This window comes from Rosa rugosa, chromosome 2 (genome assembly GCF_958449725.1).
Source record: "Rosa rugosa chromosome 2, drRosRugo1.1, whole genome shotgun sequence".
Taxonomy (NCBI): Eukaryota; Viridiplantae; Streptophyta; class Magnoliopsida; order Rosales; family Rosaceae; genus Rosa; species Rosa rugosa.
This window is the reverse complement of record NC_084821.1, coordinates 60,589,105-60,610,660: the sequence shown is the minus strand read 5'-3', so window position 1 is coordinate 60,610,660 and position 21,556 is coordinate 60,589,105. Positions and strand designations below refer to the sequence as shown.

At 37.8% G+C, this 21,556-nt stretch overlaps 2 protein-coding genes across 2 annotated transcripts; both read left to right on the top strand.

Moving 5' to 3' along the window:
• Positions 1 to 3,987: 3,987 nt before the first annotated feature.
• Positions 3,988 to 14,251, top strand: LOC133731191 (alpha-glucosidase-like). The gene is made up of 7 exons (XM_062158624.1): positions 3,988 to 4,128; positions 5,508 to 5,605; positions 10,956 to 11,003; positions 11,294 to 11,955; positions 12,191 to 12,421; positions 12,596 to 13,242; positions 13,351 to 14,251. The coding sequence occupies exons 1-7, from the start codon at positions 3,988 to 3,990 to the stop codon at positions 14,161 to 14,163; spliced, it is 2,640 nt and encodes an 879-aa protein (XP_062014608.1). The 3' UTR covers positions 14,164 to 14,251.
• A 1,133-nt stretch (positions 14,252 to 15,384) lies between these two features.
• On the top strand, positions 15,385 to 20,700 carry LOC133728998 (alpha-glucosidase-like). The gene is made up of 5 exons (XM_062156470.1): positions 15,385 to 15,711; positions 17,070 to 17,731; positions 18,422 to 18,652; positions 18,854 to 19,500; positions 19,629 to 20,700. Exons 1-5 carry the CDS (start codon positions 15,473 to 15,475, stop codon positions 20,532 to 20,534), a joined length of 2,685 nt encoding a protein of 894 aa, XP_062012454.1. The 5' UTR covers positions 15,385 to 15,472; the 3' UTR covers positions 20,535 to 20,700.
• The last annotated feature ends 856 nt before the right edge of the window (positions 20,701 to 21,556 follow it).

Below are 21,556 nucleotides of genomic sequence, written 5' to 3'. Positions count from 1 at the left end.
AATTAACAAGGCAGTGAAGTTTATAGAAACCATTCTATTTTGTTTACGAATCAAAAACTCCATTTTTGATTCTCCCTTGTTATTAGGATTATAAATGTTTATTAATCCTCGGGGACTTCACAAGTCATGAGTGACGTCTTGCAACATATCATGACTACCCTAGTTAATGTAGAATGACAAAAAACCTATTCAATTGGAATTACAATACAATACGGTCCTTCTCTAACACTATGTTCTAAATCACATCATCGGGGTATGGAATTGATATGTCAATCCCCTAATGTGATTTTCATTCTTATGTGATTCTTAGAATGTGATTAAAAACTCCTTTTTAATCCCATTCAATGCTTTGGCCAAAGACTCATTGAATCACATCTTTGAACATACACCTTATTTACTTAAGGATAGAGATTCCTTATTGTACACTCACATGTCTCCATGACCGAATTGATTATACCAATGAATGCATCTATTATATCCATTAAGGGACACAATGTTATTGCATCATCAAGAGATAATCCATTCACTCATAAGACAACTATGGTGTCTCAGGTCAAAGGACTAATTTGTATTATTGCAATTTAGAGTTCAAGTTTGACATGTAAGTAAGACTCCATACAAGAACTCTAACGATCGCGTTCAGTGTACTCTTTAAGTTAAGAGCACCCACATACTTGTATTAGTGTCTCTACACAAATGACAAGAGACATATCATCCTCCATATTGAGCATACATAGTATGTGCTAGTCTTTCCGGATTATCAATGTCCAAGTGATAATCCTATGACTAGGAACCTTTTAGGATAAGAGTGTGAAAGAGTAAAGGTCTCACACATCTAACTCTTTAGATTACTTTCTCTTTAACTCATATTCCTTGGACCTTGTTCAATCAAATATTAAATATAAGCAATGAACAATAAACTTGCCCTTTTGAATAATAATAATTACAATAATAATTACATCAAAATGATTGTTTTAGGACACAATTCCTTCACTAAACTCTTACATGTTTTATGGGCCATATTATATTGTGGGTTTATTAGACTTTATGACCATCTTATATAGCTACTGAGATGTATTGGAAGACGATCATTGAAGAATATTGAAGTTTGTGAACTTGCAATTCGTCGGAACCTTGTGGTGGTGTATGTGGTTTCTCAGCCCCCTTAAGCTTGACCATAGGCTCTGGTGTGAAAGAGTAGCCGCCAGAATCAACAATTGGGACCTCCCAATTATGTATCCAGTCATTTTGAAGAGAAAGTCGTGAAGGGCCGTACTCAGGTATGGGACAGAATGGATTTGGACATGAAATTGTATGTGGTTGCTCACAAGCGGGAGGGGAAGGATCAAAATGGTAAATAGGTGGTGTAGTCATAGTTTTGGTGAAGATGAACTGAGAATGAACACTGGTAACTGATGGTTCATAGGGATGGCTTTGTGAAATCAGAGGATAGATCCAGGGATTTGGGTTAGAATGAGGTGACTGGTAAGTAGGGACTGATGGAAATTAATGAGGGAGTAAGTGGCCATTAATGATGGTTGCAGAAGGGTTCTGTTGTGGTGGTGGGTAAAGGTTTGGTTGTGTGAAGTTTGTCACTCTATGAGCTTGGGTATAAAAGTTACCTTGAAGATGATAAGACGCATCGCAATAATACTCGCCAGATATACCACCACCATAACCCGTCAGAAATAGGCCCAGTTGCAGAAGAAATATGACAATGTTATGATCATGATAAGAAACTCACATCTCTGTGGGCAGGCGATGATAGTTTATATGCAACAAAAGGGGTTCCCCAAAGTTGCTCTCCATTTTGTGAAAGATGAAAAAAAACTCAATTAAATCTGGCATTAGGGAGTGGAAATGTTCAAATTGTTGTTGAATTTGCTACAGCAATTGATGAACAAGATTACTGGTATAGGTTGGGAGTGGAGGTTCTTCGACAAGGCAATGTTGGTATTGTAACTACTTTGAATGCCTTGTTGAATGGTAATACTCTTTGCTTACCTCTTGAGAATAAATTAGAGAAATGAGTTTGCCTCTTACTGATAAGTTGGGGAAAATGGACAAAATTGTGAAAATGATGTTTGATTACAAATATCTGGTTGCTACAATTGAACAACCACTTTGTGCATATCATGTGAACTCTGAGGAATTTTATTAGCAGCTCATACTCCCTTATCATGCTGTGTCCATCGTTTCTGGTGCTTTAAATGATGCGGTCAATAAATTTATTACACAAAATTTTGCATGCATTATGTGTGGTGTGTATTCTTTGATGGGACAAACAGAGTGTGCAGATTCTTTGTCAAGTATGTTGGGTGTCTGTGCCAAAGGATGTGGCGAATTTGATGTTAAGGAGCATAGTGATGGGTTTGGTGATAAGGAAAATGTTGTCAAACAAGCTATTTTCAATGAGAATTTGAACATTTTCCTGTCATTTAAATGGAGGCACTGTTGTCTGTTCTGATATGCATGATTGGGAAGCTAGCCTTGGATTGGATGTCAGCAGCGGCAACCCAATGATTACAAGTATGCCTGTTGAAGGTGAAGCCAATATGTCTCAGTCCAAGATCCAGATGTTTAAAAACCAATCCGCAGAAGTAAGTCTTATGGCAAATCCTATAGCTACTGTTCAATCCTATAGCTATAGAAAAATCAATTGTTCAAGTCTGGACACACTTGCCTATTCAAATGGCTCTGTTTTTGCAAGGTACATGCTTGAAGTTTACAAATATTTAGAAATGGTGGTCCAAAACTTTGAGCACTATCAAGATGGTGCCATAATTAAGACATCGGAAAGGGACTTGCTTGGTGACATAATTAAGACATTATTATATGTGATAAGTGAGATCATTTATGTGGCTCCTGATAATTTGGATAGTTTCTCTACTTTTGGCCACCTAGCAGATAACAAGTACAAGTGCGGAGCTGTCAAATGAGAACTGCAATGACTCTCTAGAAGATTTCTGTGGTATTGCTAGACTTGTTCTTGGTTTAGCGATCGAGTTCTGTTGGTACAATGTATAGAGCTGGGGCGCATGATGTTATTTTCAAGATAAAAGATGTCATGGTATCATGGGTTCCGTATAAGAATAGACTGGTTCAAGGCTCCTTTCATCATCTTCTGGCCTTCTGCAATGGGGTATCACATTGTTCATCTTCTACCTTGAGTTTGTCTCTACTATCTCCATTTATGGTTGCTTCTTGTATAACAAATTGGGGGCTAATTTTGACAATACGATGGCTTTCCAGCTGATCAGCAAAGTTGATTTTTCTCTTGGAACTTCTCTCACTACTTCCGCAGAGAGTTTACACGGCATGAGGACATGCCTTGAGTTAAGGGGGCGGAATTATTAGGATCCGTTTGTCTTATAGGTCAAACTCTTACATGTTTTAGGGGCCATATTGTATAAATTGTTGGCTTATTAGACTTTATGACCATCTTATATAGCTACTGAGATGTACTTGAAGGCAATCATCAAAGAATTATTGAATCAATTTATTTCATTTGTTTCTCTTAGTTTTCCTTTCTTTCCTTTTTGCAACGATGTCGTTTCTGGGCTTGGATCCCTGAGGTCCTAACATATTCCAAGTATAGGTGATGCTGCTTCTCCTGCTCTGACTTTATTATTCAAAATGGTACGGTACTCGTTATCTGACCTACAAGCCATCCCAAGTTGGGAACCCTCTGTAGAGGAATCAACTACACAAGCTATGAAACTTGTGGAACCTGTTCCAAGTATTCTAGGTGTGAGGCAAGAGCCTCTATTGAAGCTTATCAAAGCCAGGAAAAGAACTAAGCTAGATATCATGCAGAGTGACACGCCATTGGTGGTTGATGATGACTTTGATTTGCCAAATGTGAATGGAGTAATTCGTATCTCTCCAATTAAGAAGCGGGGTAGACCAAAAGGCAGTAAGAAAAAATACAAGACTTAGGGGCCTAAGCTTAGGAAGACTAGGTTTCCTAAAGTGACTGGGGAAGTCATGGTGAATGAGGAGTTGACTATGGTTGAAGTTGCAATGGCGATTGAGGATGCAGTCGAGGTAGGAGTAATGACGAATAATGCTATGGAGGAAATAGCCGAGGGTGGTGACCTTTTGCTTTTGAAAAATGCACCTCCCTTAGTTAATGCTTGAGATATGATGCTAGTGGCGTTCTCTTCATCTGTGCCTCTTGATTTTTCATGGATGAACTAGAACTTTTTTATATGTGCTTAATTGTTTTATGAAAAGGTGGAATCGTTTATGTAATGATTTTTTTGTAAGCCCAACGTGGGTAAATCGTCATGTATGATTTTGCTGATTATGCATGCCTTCTAAAATTAATTGATAGTAAGAAGAGAGAACTAAGACCTTATGATCTCTTGCAAAAGGTTTATGACAAGGCAACTTCATCGTAAGAAACTAAAAACAAGATTTGACAAGAGTCACACCTAATGAAATTAAACAATCAGCATATCTACCAATAGGGCTGACATTTTCAACCGAGACAAACCAACCAACCGAATCCGAGCCGAACCAAAGAAGTTGGTAACCGACACTGTCGGTAACCGAACTCTTGGTACGGTACAACCGTACCGACTCCACATACACGGTACGGTACTGGTTTCAATTTTTGTATATACATGGTATACCGTACCGTACCGAACTCATGTATAATTAATTAATTACTCATATTTTTTTAATTTTTTATTCTTCTCTCTTCTTCTTTCTGGACCCTCTCTTCTCTTTCTTCTTTCTTCTAGTTTTTTATTCTTCTCTCTTCTGCTTTCTGACGCTCACTTCTTCTTCTCTCTTCTCTTTCCTCTTTCTTCTAGTTTTTTATTCTTTTTCTCTCTTCTCTTTCCTCTTTCTTCTAGTTTTTTATTCTTCTCTTCTTCTTTCCGGACGCTCACTTCTTTCTCTTTCTTCTTTCTTCTAGTTTTTTATTCTTCTCTTCTTCTTTCCGGACGCTCACTTCTTTCTCTTTCTACTTTCTTCTAGTTTTTTATTCTTCTCTTCTTCTTTCTGGACTCTTTCTTCTTCTTCTCTCCTCTTTCTTCTTTCTTCTTTCTGGACTCTCTCTTCTTCTTCTCCTCTTCTCTGAGCCTCTCAAACTCTTCAAAGAAACGTCGTCTCTCTCTCTCTCTCTCTCTTTCTCTGGCACGGGCCCTCGATTCTCAGCCTCTCTCCGGCCATGATGGGATTTCAGTACCTCTGGCTAAACTGGACTTCCACTCCTCCAGCTCTCTGGCTCTCCCATGACTCTGGGTTCGATTTCTGGGTTCAAGCTTGGTGATTCTTCAACCTCGAAGCTTGGTGATTCTTCAAGCTCAATTTCTGGGTTTTGGATTTGGTGGTTCTTCAAGATCAATTTCTGGGTTTTAGATTCGGTGATTCTTCTTGTTAGAAACTCGGTTGGAGGCCCAACCAACCGATACCAACCGAGCCTCTCGGTATACCGATATGTTGGTATACCGACTTCTGTGGCCGGTAATGGGAGAAGATTTTGTGTACCAAACTAGTCCGGTACGGTAGCTGGTTTTGGGCCTGCAGCTCCGGTACCGAACGTAACCCAGCCCTATCTACCAAGGCACATACGCACTCGAAGAATAAGAAAAAGGTATGGGTTTAATGCATTTAGGCCTCCTTTGGTTCATATATAGAAAAAAAAAAGTAATTTTTTTTTGTCTTTCCCACGAATTTTCATTTTTGGTATCTGGTAACAGAAGGAAAGTTGTCAAAAAAGTTGTTTAAAAGTCTGTAATTAATATAATAAAATAATAAAAACTGAGTAATAAATGTAAGGAAAGAAGGAAAAAATGAATCCCTTAGGCTTCATTTGGTTCGCGTAAAGAAAACTAATTCTATTGTCTTTCCCATGAAATGAGAAATTAACTTAATTTTCTGTGAACTTTTCATTCCGATGTTTGGTAACATAAATAAAGTTATTAGGAAAGTTGTTAATAATTACAAACATGTACAATATGCAATAAAATAATATGATATGAGCGATAAATGTAAGGAAATAAGGGGAGAAAATGAATCCTTTGTAGACTTGTGGTATGGAAGGAACCATTTTCCCCCTTATTTTCCATTCATTCAAGAAACTTTTTCCATCTTTTTGCATCCCAAACACAAGAAATGATTAAGTTTCATTTCCACGCACATGCTTCAATTCCGTGAATCAAACAAGACCATAGGGTATGGGAGTAACCATTTTCCCTGCTTTTAGAAAGTGCATGTACACCATTGCTTTGTTGATCCGGCATCTACATATAATTGTCAAAGACCAGACTTTGTACGTATTGAAGTGACTGATTATATACAGAGTTTGGCTACCAACATGATTTTGAGTAAGACTAGTTTTTGCTTTGAAGCAAAGTTTGGTGTTGAACTTTTGTAGTTGGTTGCTAATATGTTTATAGGCTAGCCTTTGTAGGTTTTGGGGTTTTATTTTGTGAATTATGTAGAATCATGAATGAAGATAAGAAAATTAATGGAAAGCCCTAATTTTTGAATGATGAGAAATGTATTTCTAAATCTTTTCCCACCACCACCAGCTAGATGATTATTTGCACATCATTCTTATATATATGAACTGATGTATATAAATGGGGAACAAAACAATAATGACAAACAAAATGATGTCAATTCAGAGATTAGAAATCAGTACCTAAAACTGGACTGATGTCTCATGAGTATCAACATATCAAAATGTCACCCCAAAATCGATGTACACAAAACCAATGCATGTCGATATCTAAATACCAGACCGTTATCTAATGTCAACGTACAAATCAGTTGTTATAAAGTAAACCGATTTACCATGAAATACAGGACATCGGTTTTGAAAAATAGAAATGATGTCTACAAAACTACTAGACATCGTTTCAACCAACGAAAAGCGATGTTCCTAGTAACATAAAACATCATTCTTAATAGATTAACCGATGTTGCCTAAAGGCACATACATCGTTCTCAGGAGAATAAGGCGGCAAGATGCACGTAAAAATGGACACGAACAAGCAAAAAATTTTGGAGACTGATGTCTACGAGAGTATTAGACATCATTTCTGAAATTGTAATCGATTTAAATGTTCACTTAGATATTGTTTGAGATATACTTTATTAAGCATAAAATGTGAAAATATGAAGAATTAAATATAGTTAACATATAAGATTATGATGATTATAACGATTATACATCGATTTGTGTTTTAGAATCGATGTTGGTCGTTGTCTGGGACATCGGTTAAAAACGCGCTTATACTGATGTCTGCATCTTTTACATCAGCCACTAAGAGATCGGTCAGAATTTAGTTTTATATCGGTTTTGGACTGATGTAAATGAACAAAATTCTAGTAGTGGTGTTACCTTTCTTTTTAGATTCCAAATACAAGAAAGGATTGAGTTTCCTTTCCTAAGGCTCCAATTCTTTTTGAAATGAGGCTCCAATTCTTTGAACCAAATGAAGCCTTATATTAGGAATTGTCTTGGACTAAAACTAATAGAGCTAGAAACAATAATTAGGAAATAAATAATATATTCCTTGTAAAGGAAGACAATTAAACTTAATCTTTTCTAATTTTTTGAATAAACTTAATTTTTCTTTCATAGTGAGGCATGCTGATCCATTAAATGAAAAAAGTAGATAACAAGATTGCTCACCGTTTGGCAAAAGAGGCCTTAAAAGTTAGTTTTCCTTTACTTTGCTTGGAGTCGGGGCCTTTATGGCTCCTTGAGTTAGTCAGTATAGATTTTCAGGGTGGAGTCTAGTGTGGTCAATCTAGCCCTTGGTAGTTCCTGGCAGGTTGTTGCCTCAAAATCATTGTAAGAAGTTCATTTTCTTGATAAAATATATATATATATCATAACCTACCTTCTGCGGGATACGTCAAATTTGAGCCATGTAAGGACACCCTAAAGTAGCCTAGCTAGATGTAATTACCCTAATGTTAACTACAAGCAGTAACCAAGAAGACAATGTTAGCATTTAAGATCGTAGTCCGTCCTAATTTATTCAAAATGTCCCAAACAAGGATCCAACTCGGACTGAATTCAAAGTCAAACATGTCAAAACATACATGTCAAAAGCCCAGGCCCAATTGAAACTGCTTCAGACAGATCAAGAAGGTGTGGTAGTACCCACGGTGGTACATAGAAATAGGTCCACTCATTATACATCAAATTTGTACAGACTAGCGTAAATCCTCCTTCAGTACTATTCCAAAGGCACTATAGACACATAAAGTGCATAGATCCCTAAACACTTAGGGAATTATTGAAAGTAAACTACTAACATAGTACCCCTAAAACAAAGAGAATTTTTATGGACCTAGGGCCCAAGGTAAGCCCCAGCCCAATGTTGTGCAGTCCAAGCTAGCCCAAGAGAAGGCATAATCAAGGACCAGCAGGCCCGGCTTGGCCCAGATACAACCTCCACCTCCAGACCACCAAACGATCCCAGCGCCCCTCCGCCACCGTGACTGCTCCGGCAGCTCCTCCATGACTTCGCAACCCCGAGCCAAGACCGCCACGACCCAAATCATGACGAAACTCCACCGCCACGACCCAAATCACGATGAACCTCGCCGCCACAAGCAACGCCACCACAAACCCGGCTCGTTTTCTGCAAATCTGATTCACTCCACCCGATTTTGAGCCACGTTGTCAATCTAAGCCATAATCAAAACGAGATCTGCCATCTCCCAGAGATGTCGCCCCAAAACCCGAAGTCAAACACCGTCTGCCAGAAGCTTGAGCAACACCATTCTTAAGGGAATACTTGAACAGTCGCATTTAGTCCCCGTCCGGCAGCAAAACCGTGTGGCGTCGGCGAGGTCAAGGCCAGCCGAGATGCCAGGGCCGCCGCCGAGTTCGGGTTTTGAGAGAGAGAGAGAGAGATGTTTAAAAGATATATTATTTTTCACAAATCATTTGATCTTGATCATATATATGTATAAAATAATGAGAAGTTTTAAATACACACCCCTAATTACTTAATACACACTCCATACTTAATACACCACCCATTTAGTTTCTCATTCTAATAATTTACTAAATACACAACCCAAAGTACCTAAAATACCCTTAATCTCAAAAATCATGAAATATCCTACTTTTTGACTATATATATTAAGGTTACTATTTAATATGATTTGTATATTCTAGTAGATTGACATTTTGTAAATTACCATATTGATTACTTGTGTTAGTTATTGAGAAATCCATAAAGATTTATTATTGTTCCCTTTAAATAGATGCATATAAATAGTAAAATAGGCTTTGTGTTATTTGAGCTCTCATCCACCAAACACCATGTTAATCAAGTATAAAATTATGAGTTGAACATTCAACCAAAACTATACTAGTAGTTTCTCCATAGTGACGGAACTAAATAGTTGTCATTAGAGGGGCCAAACAAATTAACAATTACAAAGTTTTTTCACCTGTGATGTTTTATATTAGAAAATAAATTGATTAATCATAACTCTTAGAACAAAAAAGGAAATTAACTAAAAAATGGGAGTAAAGCGATATGTTTTAAAAATATTTAATGTCATTGATTTTGAAATTCTAAATATTATGGTCTCTAACCTCATCTAATTACAATTTATTTAAGGAAAAATTAAATTAGATAGTTCCTAACTTTATTCTTGTATTAAATTGGGAGGCCATGTATAGAAATTTATTGTGTTTATCTAACTATTTATACATAAATAGAATAATATAAGGAAAATATGACTATTTTTTTATTCTTCTAATGCATAGATATCTGTTTTGGTCATTTAACATACCTACAAAATCTAATTTGAAATACAAAATAATAGGGATGTGTATTAAGTGATTAGAGGTGTGTATTTAAAATTTCTCTAAAATAATATACATATTACATGTATTTTTCTTTTAATCTTCCATATATATATTTTTTCAATTGGACATTATTATTAGAAATCATTAACAAATCGATTCTTTCATATCATTTCCTAATCTCAATTCTTGGAATTAATGCTAAATCAATTCCATTCCATTCTGGATAGGAAAATGAGTAGTGAGTACAATTCCTTCTTTCATTGTAACCTTCCGGTCAACCAAATGAGAGTATGAGACCATAGTGTAGCATTATCTCATATCCATCTCTCTTATATGTATCTTATGCTACTTTTATTATTTTTCCTGCAAAGTCGATGACTAGACCTTGTCACTTTCTACCATTACACTGCAAGTATTACCACTCCGATTATTTGACATACACAACTCTTTAAGAGCTAAATTTTTGGGATTCAATTACAACGGCAATAAAATCATAAACAAAAAAGCAAACTTAGCTAATGGTATTAAACTTGTTACCAAAAGAGAAAAGTTTATCCAAAAATTATTTTTGTAACAAGTTTAATACCATTAACAACGTTTATTTCCTTCCCAGGAACACCGTTTTGATAACAAGTTTAATACCATTAACAACGTCTATCCAAAGAGAATCAATCAAGCTTTTAGATAAACTTTTTTTTTCTCAGGAAATAAACGTTTCTCTTCTGATAACAAGTTTAATACCATTAACAACGTTTACTTCCTTCTATAAGAGATGGCTAAGATATTTGACTTTATCTAAAATGTTTTACCTGAGCCAGAGGTAATTAGGCAATGACATATGCTAATCACCTGTATGGCACCACGTCAAAGAGCTATATAAACCCACTTCTATCTCATTATCCTTCAACTCATCCCAATTCAAAATCCAAACTCATCACAGAATACACCAACAGGATCAAATGGAAAGAAACCGATTAAAATTCACACCAAAAGCCACATTCCATCATCTTCTCCCATTCTTCTTCTTCTATGTCTTCTTCTCTCTTGATTGCTTTGTTGCACAAGAGTTAGTTGGGTATGGTTATAAAGTCGAGTCTGTGAATAATTCTGATTCCTCGGGGAAGACATTGACCGTTAACCTTGGTCTCATCAACAGCTCCTCAGTTTATGGACCTGACATCTCAAATCTCACCCTACATGTTAGGTATGCACCTACGCTTCCATAGTTTTTTGACATATTTTGTTCACTGACTGTATCATGTCAGAGGAAATACATGTTACATCAATTATTACAAATCATTCATATTGTTAATGTTGTCTATTAATGCATTCTGGGTCACTTGTCTAATGATATGGATGAAAATGGTTAACATTACTATATTTATCTTGTAATAAAAAAAAATATTGAAAATTTCTTCATTATCATTCTATCTATCGATATATAATATGGTATGTTATGACTTATGATTAATATTTCAAATATTATACTGACAGCTATGAGACTAAAGACCGTCTAAGAATTCGAATAACGGACTCAACGCAACAAAGATGGGAGCTGCCACAAGACATTCTCCCCCGCCAAAACCAAACTTCACAGAACTTTTCCGTCACCGACAACGACCTCGTTTTCACCCTCCGCAACACCACCCCGTTCGGCTTCACCATCACCCGCCGCTCCTCTAACGACACCGTTTTCGACACCACCCCAAACCCCTCCGACCCCAACACCACCTTCATTTTTAAGGACCAATACATCCAGCTCTCCTCCTCTCTCCCTAACAACAGGTCCTCCCTTTACGGCCTCGGAGAGCATACCAAGAGCACCTTCAAGCTCCTAGCCAATCAGACTCTGACACTCTGGACCGCCGACATTGGCAGCGTGAATCCCGACCTCAATCTCTATGGGTCCCACCCCTTCTACATGGACGTGAGGTCACCGTCCGGTGACGGAAAAGTTACCGCGGGAACCACTCATGGAGTGTTGCTTTTGAATAGCAATGGCATGGATGTAAATTACACCGGTGACAGGGTTACTTATAATGTGATTGGCGGAGTTGTGGACTTGTATTTCTTTTCGGGCCCGACACCCGAATTGGTGATGGAGCAGTACACTGAGCTCATTGGTCGACCCGCCCCGATGCCATATTGGTCTTTTGGTAAGTTGTAAAATTTTTCTTTGGTTTATTGTGTGAATTTCAATCATCAAATGGTTACATTGCAAATCATTGTTTTTCTTTTCTTCTTTTTTTTCTTAATATTATTCATTTTCAATCGAATATTAATCACTCCTAGTAGGTATGTTTTATCTGCAAGTTTGATGGGGGATAATTTTTTTTGTTTATTTCATACATATATAATTGCTTCACTTTGATTTTGCGTTCTCTCTTGAAGGATTCCACCAGTGCAGATATGGTTACAAGAATGTTTCTGATCTTGAGGGGGTGGTTGCTGGCTATGCAAATGCTAGTATCCCTCTTGAAGTGATGTGGACGGACATTGATTACATGGATGCTTACAAAGATTTTACTCTTGATCCCGTCAACTTTCCACTAGACAGGTTAAAGAACTTTACCAACAACCTTCACCAAAACGGTCAGAAATACGTGGTCATCTTGGATCCCGGTATGTGGTGGCATTGTTCCTTTTTCTTGCGATCCAGGTTTTGCAAATTCTCTTGTTAAGATTATTAATTTTAACAGTTAGCGTTTAGGGCAAGATACTCTTGTAACACCAAATGATCAATATATATTACATACTGAAGTTCTTTTTGCCATATACATGGTTCCACTTTTACAGGTATTAGTATCAATGATAGCTATGGAGCCTACACTAGAGGGAAGGAAGCAGATATATTCATAAAGCGTGATGGCAATCCTTACCAGGGAAATGTTTGGCCCGGCAATGTTTACTTTCCTGATTTTGTACATCCACAAAGTGAACCATATTGGGAGAATGAGATTAAACTATTTCTAGACCAGCTACCTGTTGATGGCCTTTGGATTGATATGAATGAAGTATCAAATTTCCAAACTTCTAATCCCACTCCGAATTCCACACTTGATGATCCACCTTACAAAATCAACAATTCTGGAGGCCACAGTCCGATACTTAGTAGGACTATTCCAGGATCAGCTCTACACTTTGGTAATGTTACAGAGTATAATGTTCATAACCTATATGGGATGTTACAAGCCAAAGCAACAAACAAGGCCTTGACCAATTTGACTGGTAAAAGACCGTTTGTTCTCTCGAGATCGACTTTTGTAAGCTCTGGTAGGTACACAGCACACTGGACCGGAGACAATGGTGCAAAATGGAATGATTTGGCGTACTCAATTCCGGGCATTTTGAATTTTGGACTCTTTGGAGTTCCAATGGTTGGAGCTGATATATGTGGTTTTTCTGGGGATACTAATGAAGAACTCTGCCGGCGTTGGATTCAGGTAACTAACTGATTACCAGCCTTTAGTTTGAACACTTCCACAAAATCTAGACCAAATTATTTTGATTTACCTAAAACTTGAAACGTTGACAACCATGTCTATATGTAGCTAGGGGCCTTTTACCCGTTTTCAAGAGATCACTCAGACAAGAATTCAATCCGGCAAGAGCTCTATCTTTGGGAATCAGTGGCAGCATCAGCAAAGAAGGTGCTGGGGCTGCGATACCGGTTGCTTCCCTTGTTCTACACATCAATGTATCAAGCACACAAGAACGGGACCCCAATTGCAAGGCCCTTATTCTTCTCATTTCCTGAAGATACCAATACATACGACATCAGTTCACAGTTTCTGATTGGTAAAGGCGTAATGGTGTCACCTGTGTTGCAGCAAGGAGCAAATTCAGTTGAGGCGTATTTTCCTGCTGGAAACTGGTTCGATCTCTTCAACTACGCATCAGTGAGTGTTGATTCCGGAAAGAAAGTTACGTTGGATGCACCGCCTGATCACATCAACGTGCATGTCCACGAAGGAAACATATTGGCCTTGCAAGGAGAGGCCTTGACAACACAAGCAGCCCGAAACACTACATTCGAACTTTTGGTGGTCACTGGTAGTAGCAATGAGAGTACCGGAGAATTGTTCTTGGATGATGGAGAGGAAGTCGAAATGGGAGGAGAGGGAGGGAAGTGGAGTTTCGTGAGGTTTCATTCTGCACGAGCACAAAATGGAAGTTTAGTTTTAAGCTCAAAGGTTGAAAATGGAGAATTCGCTTTGAGCAGAGGTTGGATCATTGATAAAATTACCGTCCTTGGGTTGGACAAAGTTAATGCAACACAGTCCAGTGTATCCCTTCCAATAGGAAAGGAGTTTGAGTTGGAGCTGAAGCCGAATGAGACACTGGCGGAAACACTCTTTAGCTAGAGAGCAGATGCTTACAAAACCACTCAAGTTTTTAGGTTCTAGAACATATTAATGATCAGTTGTACTCTTGTATTGCACTTTCCCTGAATAAAAGAAGGTTTTGGAACAAATGGCATGAGAAAATTTGCAACTTTTACAATTTTTGTTTATACACCTTATTTTGCTTATTTACTTGTATATTTGTAGGCTTGTAGCAAGTCAGTCCTTCCTCTTATGCCAGGCAGGACTAAATCAGATTAAAGACCGCAACTGGCCATCGGAGATGTGAGTTGTTACTGGTCTATTCACAAGCTCATTAAGTTCACGGTGGCCTCACCAAATTATTGTACGCATTTATTGGGAATTTGGGATACAACTAAATAACAATAGATGCATTTCAACAGGCTACAATCCAAAAAGAATAATTTGTAGGGTGAACCTATATATGCTGTAGCAAGGCCAGGGTCTACCCACGATCAGCACTTTCCCACCCAAGATCTACCCACCACCAAGTGCTGAATATTGAAAAGTATGGATGTATTAGCATTAATCGGTGACTTCCTCCAAACAATTGCATGAACTACTAAATTTTCTTGCACCTTCGGTAATCGGTACTAGGTTGCCGAACGAAACATAACAAAACCCTTTATGTCCATTTTCAAAACAGAAATAGTAGGGTTAAGTTTCTTTGTACCAGTAAGCAGAGTTTAGTTTTCAAAATGTAAAAATTAAAGGAGAGAAAAGATAAAATTGAAGGGAAAAGATAAAATTGCTCCAAGCCAAAATCCAAAGCTAGATTGATCAATCCCAAAAGAGACAGGGCATAGCATATCCCATATCCACACAATATATCCTTATGCTACTTTATTATTTTCAGCAAAAATTTGATGCCTACACTTTGGCTCTTTGCTACACTTACATTGCACCTCTGTGGCTCTGTTCACTCCAATGATTGATATACGCAACTCAATTTCTGGGTTACAGTAAATCAGAAACAGAACACAGCCTTTTGGATCACTTTTCTTTCTTCTTTTGGTAACCAATTAAAATTAACGAGTTTTATATGATAGATTACCTTAAGAGGCAAGACATATTTTGACATATACGTTCTAGCTTAGACTTGGAATGGTCCTGGTAGTGTGGTAGGTAAGCAGTGACTTATGTGAAAATTCAAAATTATGAATCACGTGTGTGGCACCACATATGAAAGCTATATATATATTCTCATTTCTATCTTATTATCCTTGAACTCCTTCTAATCCAAAATCCAGTATATAAGCTTGCTTTAGGGTTCAATCACATTATCCCAACTAGAAGAAATTCCACAACTATGGAAAGAAACAGATCAAATTATACACCAAAAGCAATATTGTTTCGTCATCTTCTACCATTCTTCTTCTTCTTGTCTCTGCTTGATTGTATAGTTGCAGAAGAACCAGTTGGGTATGGATACAAAGTCGAGTCTGTCAATTCTGATTCCTCCGGGAAGACATTGACGGCTAATCTTGGCCTGATCAACAGTTCCTCAGTCTACGGACCTGACATCCCAAATCTCAAGCTTTATGCCAGGTAACGCCTCTATGAATCATCCATTAGCCTTGGTTTTATTAGCTCAATCATCTTCACGTACGTAGTTGCTTTCTGGGATTGCACAAAGTTCACCTTTTCATCTGGATTAAATTTAATCAGTAGTTCTTTTTTGGGGTTGACCACTTTAGAATAGGGAAGAGACTTGATATGAACTAATCTTCTTGAGGATGGGAAAATATCTGAGCCGTTCATAATAAGATAGGAATGCATTCTAGACTAGAGTAATGGCAGGCGGCTGGGAAGGGATTTTAGCATTATAAATGTTAAAAACATTCACATTTCTAACAGACGTGTGAAAACTTATTTCTAAAAGAAGATTTCTTATAATTTTGAGAGTTTGTTGTAAATATAGGAATTTTTATTTTTCTGTCTCTTCACTCTCTTTAAAATAGACTAGTCTGCAATCACATGCAGAGCATGTGTACGAAAAAAAAAAGTGGGTAGTTATTGCAGAAGAAATAGATTCACCGGTAGTTATTGCAGAGAGAAAATAGTGGGAGAGAAAAGTGGGGGTTGCGGAATCATTTCCTTTTAATTTTCTTAATAAAAATCTATTTTATAATTGTCCTATTTATCCTTGTGATTTAATTTATTCTCAAAGTTTTTTAATATTTCAGGTTTAAATCTGTCAAAATTTTTCAATTTTAGCTAACAAAACCTATTCTCTTAATAATAGTATAGATATAGATATAGATATAGTGCTATATCTGTTTGGAGGAAAAAGGTGCCTTTTTTGTTTAAAAAATAGAGAAAATACAAATTATAAAAAAGCTGTTGGAGATGCTCCAAGAAATATATTCACTTATACCAATTATTATGAGCTGCTAATATTACATGTCAAATAATGTTTGGTCTAGTCTTTTTCAAGTATTATTACTCACACTAAAGTTACTCACCAATAAACTCTTATATTGCTATATAATATGACGAGTAATTCTTCTTTCGTTATGTTAAACTAGTCTACAATCACATGCTCTGCATGTGTAAGAAAACTTTTTGTTTTATTTTTTATTTTTTTAAAATGTGAGTAGTTATTGCAGAAGAAGTAGATTCACGGGTAGTTAGTGCAAAGAGAAAATAGTAGGAGAGAAAAGTGGGGGTTGTGAAATCATTTCTTTTTAATTTTCTTAATAAAGATCTATTTTATAATTGTCTTATTTATCATTCTGATTTAATTTATTCTCAAAGTTTTTTAATATTTCAGGGTTAAATCTGTCAAAATTTTCAATTTTGACTAACAAAGCCTCTCCTCTTAATAATAGTATAGATAATTAAATATCACTTTTTTGAGATATTAAATATTTAAATATCTTACCAACATGTATTATAATGAACAGCTATGAAACCAAAGAAAGACTAAGAATTCGAATAACGGACTCGAATAACCAAAGATGGGAAATCCCACAAGACCTTCTCCCACGCCAAACTCCACAAACATTGCACCATTCCATCCCCGAAAACGACCTCATTTTCACACTCCACAACACCACCCCATTCAGCTTCACCGTCACCCGCCGTTCCTCCAACGACGTCGTATTCGACACCACCCCAAACCCCTCCAACCCTTCCTCCATCCTCGTTTTCAAGGACCAGTACATCCAGCTTTCCTCCTCTCTCCCGGAAACCCGATCTTCCATCTATGGCCTCGGTGAACACACCAAACCCTCCTTCAAGCTCCAAACCCATCAGACTCTGACACTCTGGACGGCCGACATTGCCAGCGCCAACCTCGACCTCAACCTCTATGGGTCCCACCCGTTTTACATGGACGTGAGGTCACCGTCCGGTGATGGAAAAGTTACCGCGGGAACCACTCATGGAGTGTTGCTATTGAATAGTAATGGCATGGATGTAAATTACGACGGTGACAGGGTTACTTATAAGGTGATTGGTGGAGTTGTGGACTTGTATTTCTTCTCGGGCCCGACGCCCGAATTGGTGATGGAGCAGTACACGGAGCTCATTGGCCGACCCGCCCCGATGCCCTACTGGTCTTTCGGTAAGTAGTGAATTCTAAATTCTACCTTGGTAATTTTTAAATTTCATTTTGGGGTCATGTTAGTTTTGTATAGTCACACAAAGCAATAACGTATACAATAAAAGAGTAATGCTAATCGAGCCAAATTTTTTTTACAATATGATGTGAAACATTGGTGTCATAATATGTGATGCGTAGACGGATTATAACTCGGTCACTTCAATCATAAAACATGATATTTAAGAACTATTTCAAGTGATGAGCTGTAAAAATTTTAAAATAATTTTCTTGATTTTTTTGACTTTGGAAATTCATATAAAAAAGTCGAGCTTTTTGAGTTATCTCAATTGTAAAAGTACATAAAAATCATGATTTAGGGTGGGAAGATTTTGGTAAAAATACGCAATTTTGGCCAACAAAGTGACAAACCATGTGTTATAGTCCACAATTTTGGATGAAACTCCTGATCTTGGACAATTTTTTATTATTAATTTTTTTTTTTTAGGGAGAAAGTTCCCGCATTGGTTTCTATTTGAGAAAGCATTGTAACAAATAAAATGACGATCTCTCTGTAATATGACAATGAAATGAGGGTCTCTCTTTACGTAATATGACAAGCGCATGTCATCTCTCAGAGCATTACTTAAATGAAATTGAGGATAGTTGATACCAAGGGTAAATTACTAACCGTTTGTTTCAATATTTTACCAGGATTCCACCAGTGTAGATATGGTTACAAGGATGTTGCTGATCTTGAGGGGGTGGTTGCTGGTTATGCAAATGCTAGCATCCCTCTTGAAGTTATGTGGACGGACATTGACTACATGGATGCTTACAAGGATTTCACTCTTGATCCCATCAACTTTCCATTGGACAAGATGCAAAACTTCACAAACACCCTTCACCAAAATGGCCAGAAATATGTGCTCATCTTGGACCCTGGTACGTTGCATTAGACATTAAACACATTTTTATTTTTCCTTGCATCCGCTTGTGAATTTTTTTGTCACACAGTTTAATACTTTAATATGTTATTAGCCTTTCAATCTGAACCATTAGGATTAGGATTTAAGGCAACAGAGCATTAGTAGCACGAGATGATATTGCTAAATCTCTCTCTGCCATATGGTTCGAGTTTTACAGGTATTAGTATAAATGAGAGCTATGGAACTTACATCAGAGGGAAGGAAGCAGATATATACATAAAACGTGATGGCATTCCTTACCAAGGAAATGTATGGCCTGGTGATGTTTACTATCCTGATTTTGTACATCCACAAAGTGAACAATTTTGGGCTAATGAGATCAAACTATTTCAAGACCAACTAGCTTTTGATGGTCTCTGGCTTGATATGAATGAGGTATCAAATTTTATAACATCTCCTCCCACTCCGAATTCCACACTAGATGATCCACCTTACAAAATCAATGATTCCGGAGTCCAGCGTCCGATCATTAGTAAGACTGTTCCGGCATCAGCTCTACACTTTGGTAATATAACAGAGTATAATGTTCATAACCTATATGGGTTCTTGGAATCTAAAGCAACACACCAGGGGTTGATCAATGTTACTGGTAAGAGACCATTTATACTTGCTAGATCAACCTTTGTAAGCTCTGGTAAGTACACAGCACACTGGACTGGAGACAATGCAGCAAGATGGAGTGACTTGGCATACACAATTCCAGGCATTTTGAATTTTGGACTCTTCGGAATTCCGATGGTTGGAGCTGATATATGTGGTTTCTCTTTGAATACTACTGAAGAACTCTGCCGGCGATGGATTCAGGTAACTGAGCATGAGCCTTTAGTTTGAACACTTACGCAAAAGTTTTACCACATTGTACTAAAACTTGAAATGTTAGCACTTCAGTTTTGCATATCCAATATCACTAACTAATTTATCTGTCTGTGTAGCTTGGGGCCTTTTACCCGTTTTCACGAGACCATTCAGAAAAGTTTACGATCCGCCAAGAACTCTATCTTTGGGATTCAGTCGCTGCATCAGCAAGGAAGGTGCTAGGCCTCCGTTACCGGTTGCTCCCCTTGTTCTACACATCAATGTATCAGGCACACAAAAAAGGGACCCCCATTGCAAGGCCCCTTTTCTTCTCGTTTCCTGAAGATACCAATACATACGGCATCAATTCACAGTTCTTGATTGGTAAATGTGTGATGGTGTCACCTGTGTTGCAGGAAGGAGCAAATTCAGTTAATGCATATTTTCCTGCTGGAAACTGGTTTGATCTCTTCAACTACTCCAGATCAGTGAGTGTAGACTCCGGAGAGTATGTTACGTTGGATGCACCGCCTGATCATATCAATGTACATGTCCATGAAGGAAACATATTGGCCTTGCAAGGAGAGGCCTTGACAACACAAGCAGCTCGGAAGACTGCATTCGAACTCTTGGTGGTCATTAGTGTTAGCGGAGAGAGCACTGGAGAAGTGTTCTTGGATGATGGAGAGGAAGTCGAAATGGGAGGAGAGGGAGGGAAGTGGAGTTTCGTGAGGTTTCGTTCTGCACTAGCACAAAATGGAAGTCTAGTTTTGAGCTCAATGGTCGAAAATGGAGAATTTGCATTAAGCCAAGGTTGGATCATTGATAAAATTACCGTCCTTGGGTTGGACAAAGTTAATGCAACAGATGGGTATACATTGAGCATTACTAAAGGAGCAAAGTTGAAAGGAAACACAGATGTTAAGGCCAACTTTCACAGTTATGAGCGTTTTGTCAAGGTAGAGTCCAGTGTATCCCTTCCTATAGGAAAGGAGTTTGAGTTGGAGCTGAAGCCGAATTATATACTGGAGAAAACACTCTAGCTAGAGAGCGGTTGCTTACACAACTGCTCAAGTTTTTTTTTAGGTTCCAAAACATATTTATCATCAGTTGTAATTTTCTCTGAATAAAAGGGGGGTTTTGGAACAGATGGCAAGACATAATTTGCAAACTTCTACAACGTTTTATTTATACACCTTATTTTGCTTATTTACTCGTATTTTTTGTATATTTATAGCAAGTCAATCCTTCCTTTTATTGCCGGGCAGGACTAAACCCAAATTAAAGACTGCAACAGGCCCTTTCAAAAACAGACAAAAGAAAAAAAAGACCGGAAAATTTCAGTTCTTGAAATGAAGTATTGCCCGCTTAGAATTAAAATTAGGGTCCTTGACCAAAGACATCAAAATAAACAAAAATAATCTCACTTACTCCAACAAAAGATTTTTATTCCTACTTACACAATTTAACTGAAAATGACCATTTTGCCCTCAACCTAATTAATGAATTACAGTCACTGCCACTCTGTGTCCTCTCTCTCTCTCTCTAGCACCACCCCGTCGCCGGTTGCTTGGACCTCGCCTTCGACTCGTCTCGGCAACAGAAAGCAGAGACCGGTCATCTCTGATCCAAACGACCGACTATGGCGGGGGGAAGAGCCCCGAAAGGTTCTCGCGTTCGCCGACGATTTTTTCAAATTCCGGCCAAATCGAGGCGTCTCATCGGTATGGATAGCTTTGTCTCGATGTCCCCTTCGTGTCTGTGGTCTCAGTTTCTTGAGAGAAGCTTCCTAGAGAAAGAATCGAAGGGGAGAATATTCCGGCAAGTTTCTTGGTTTTTTGGTGACTCCGACCTTTATCCGGCACAAGTAAGGTATCAAACAACATCGCCTCGTCAAGCTCTACATGTATTCAGGTTCAAAATCGAGTTTTGATTAAAAATGAGTAGAACCAATTCAGTATGAACCGGTTAGTTCGACGTCGTTGGAGGTGGAGTAGAAGTCGGTCCAACTCAAGAGATCGTAGAGGAATATGATTCAAGCCGATCTTTTGACGTGGAATGTCTT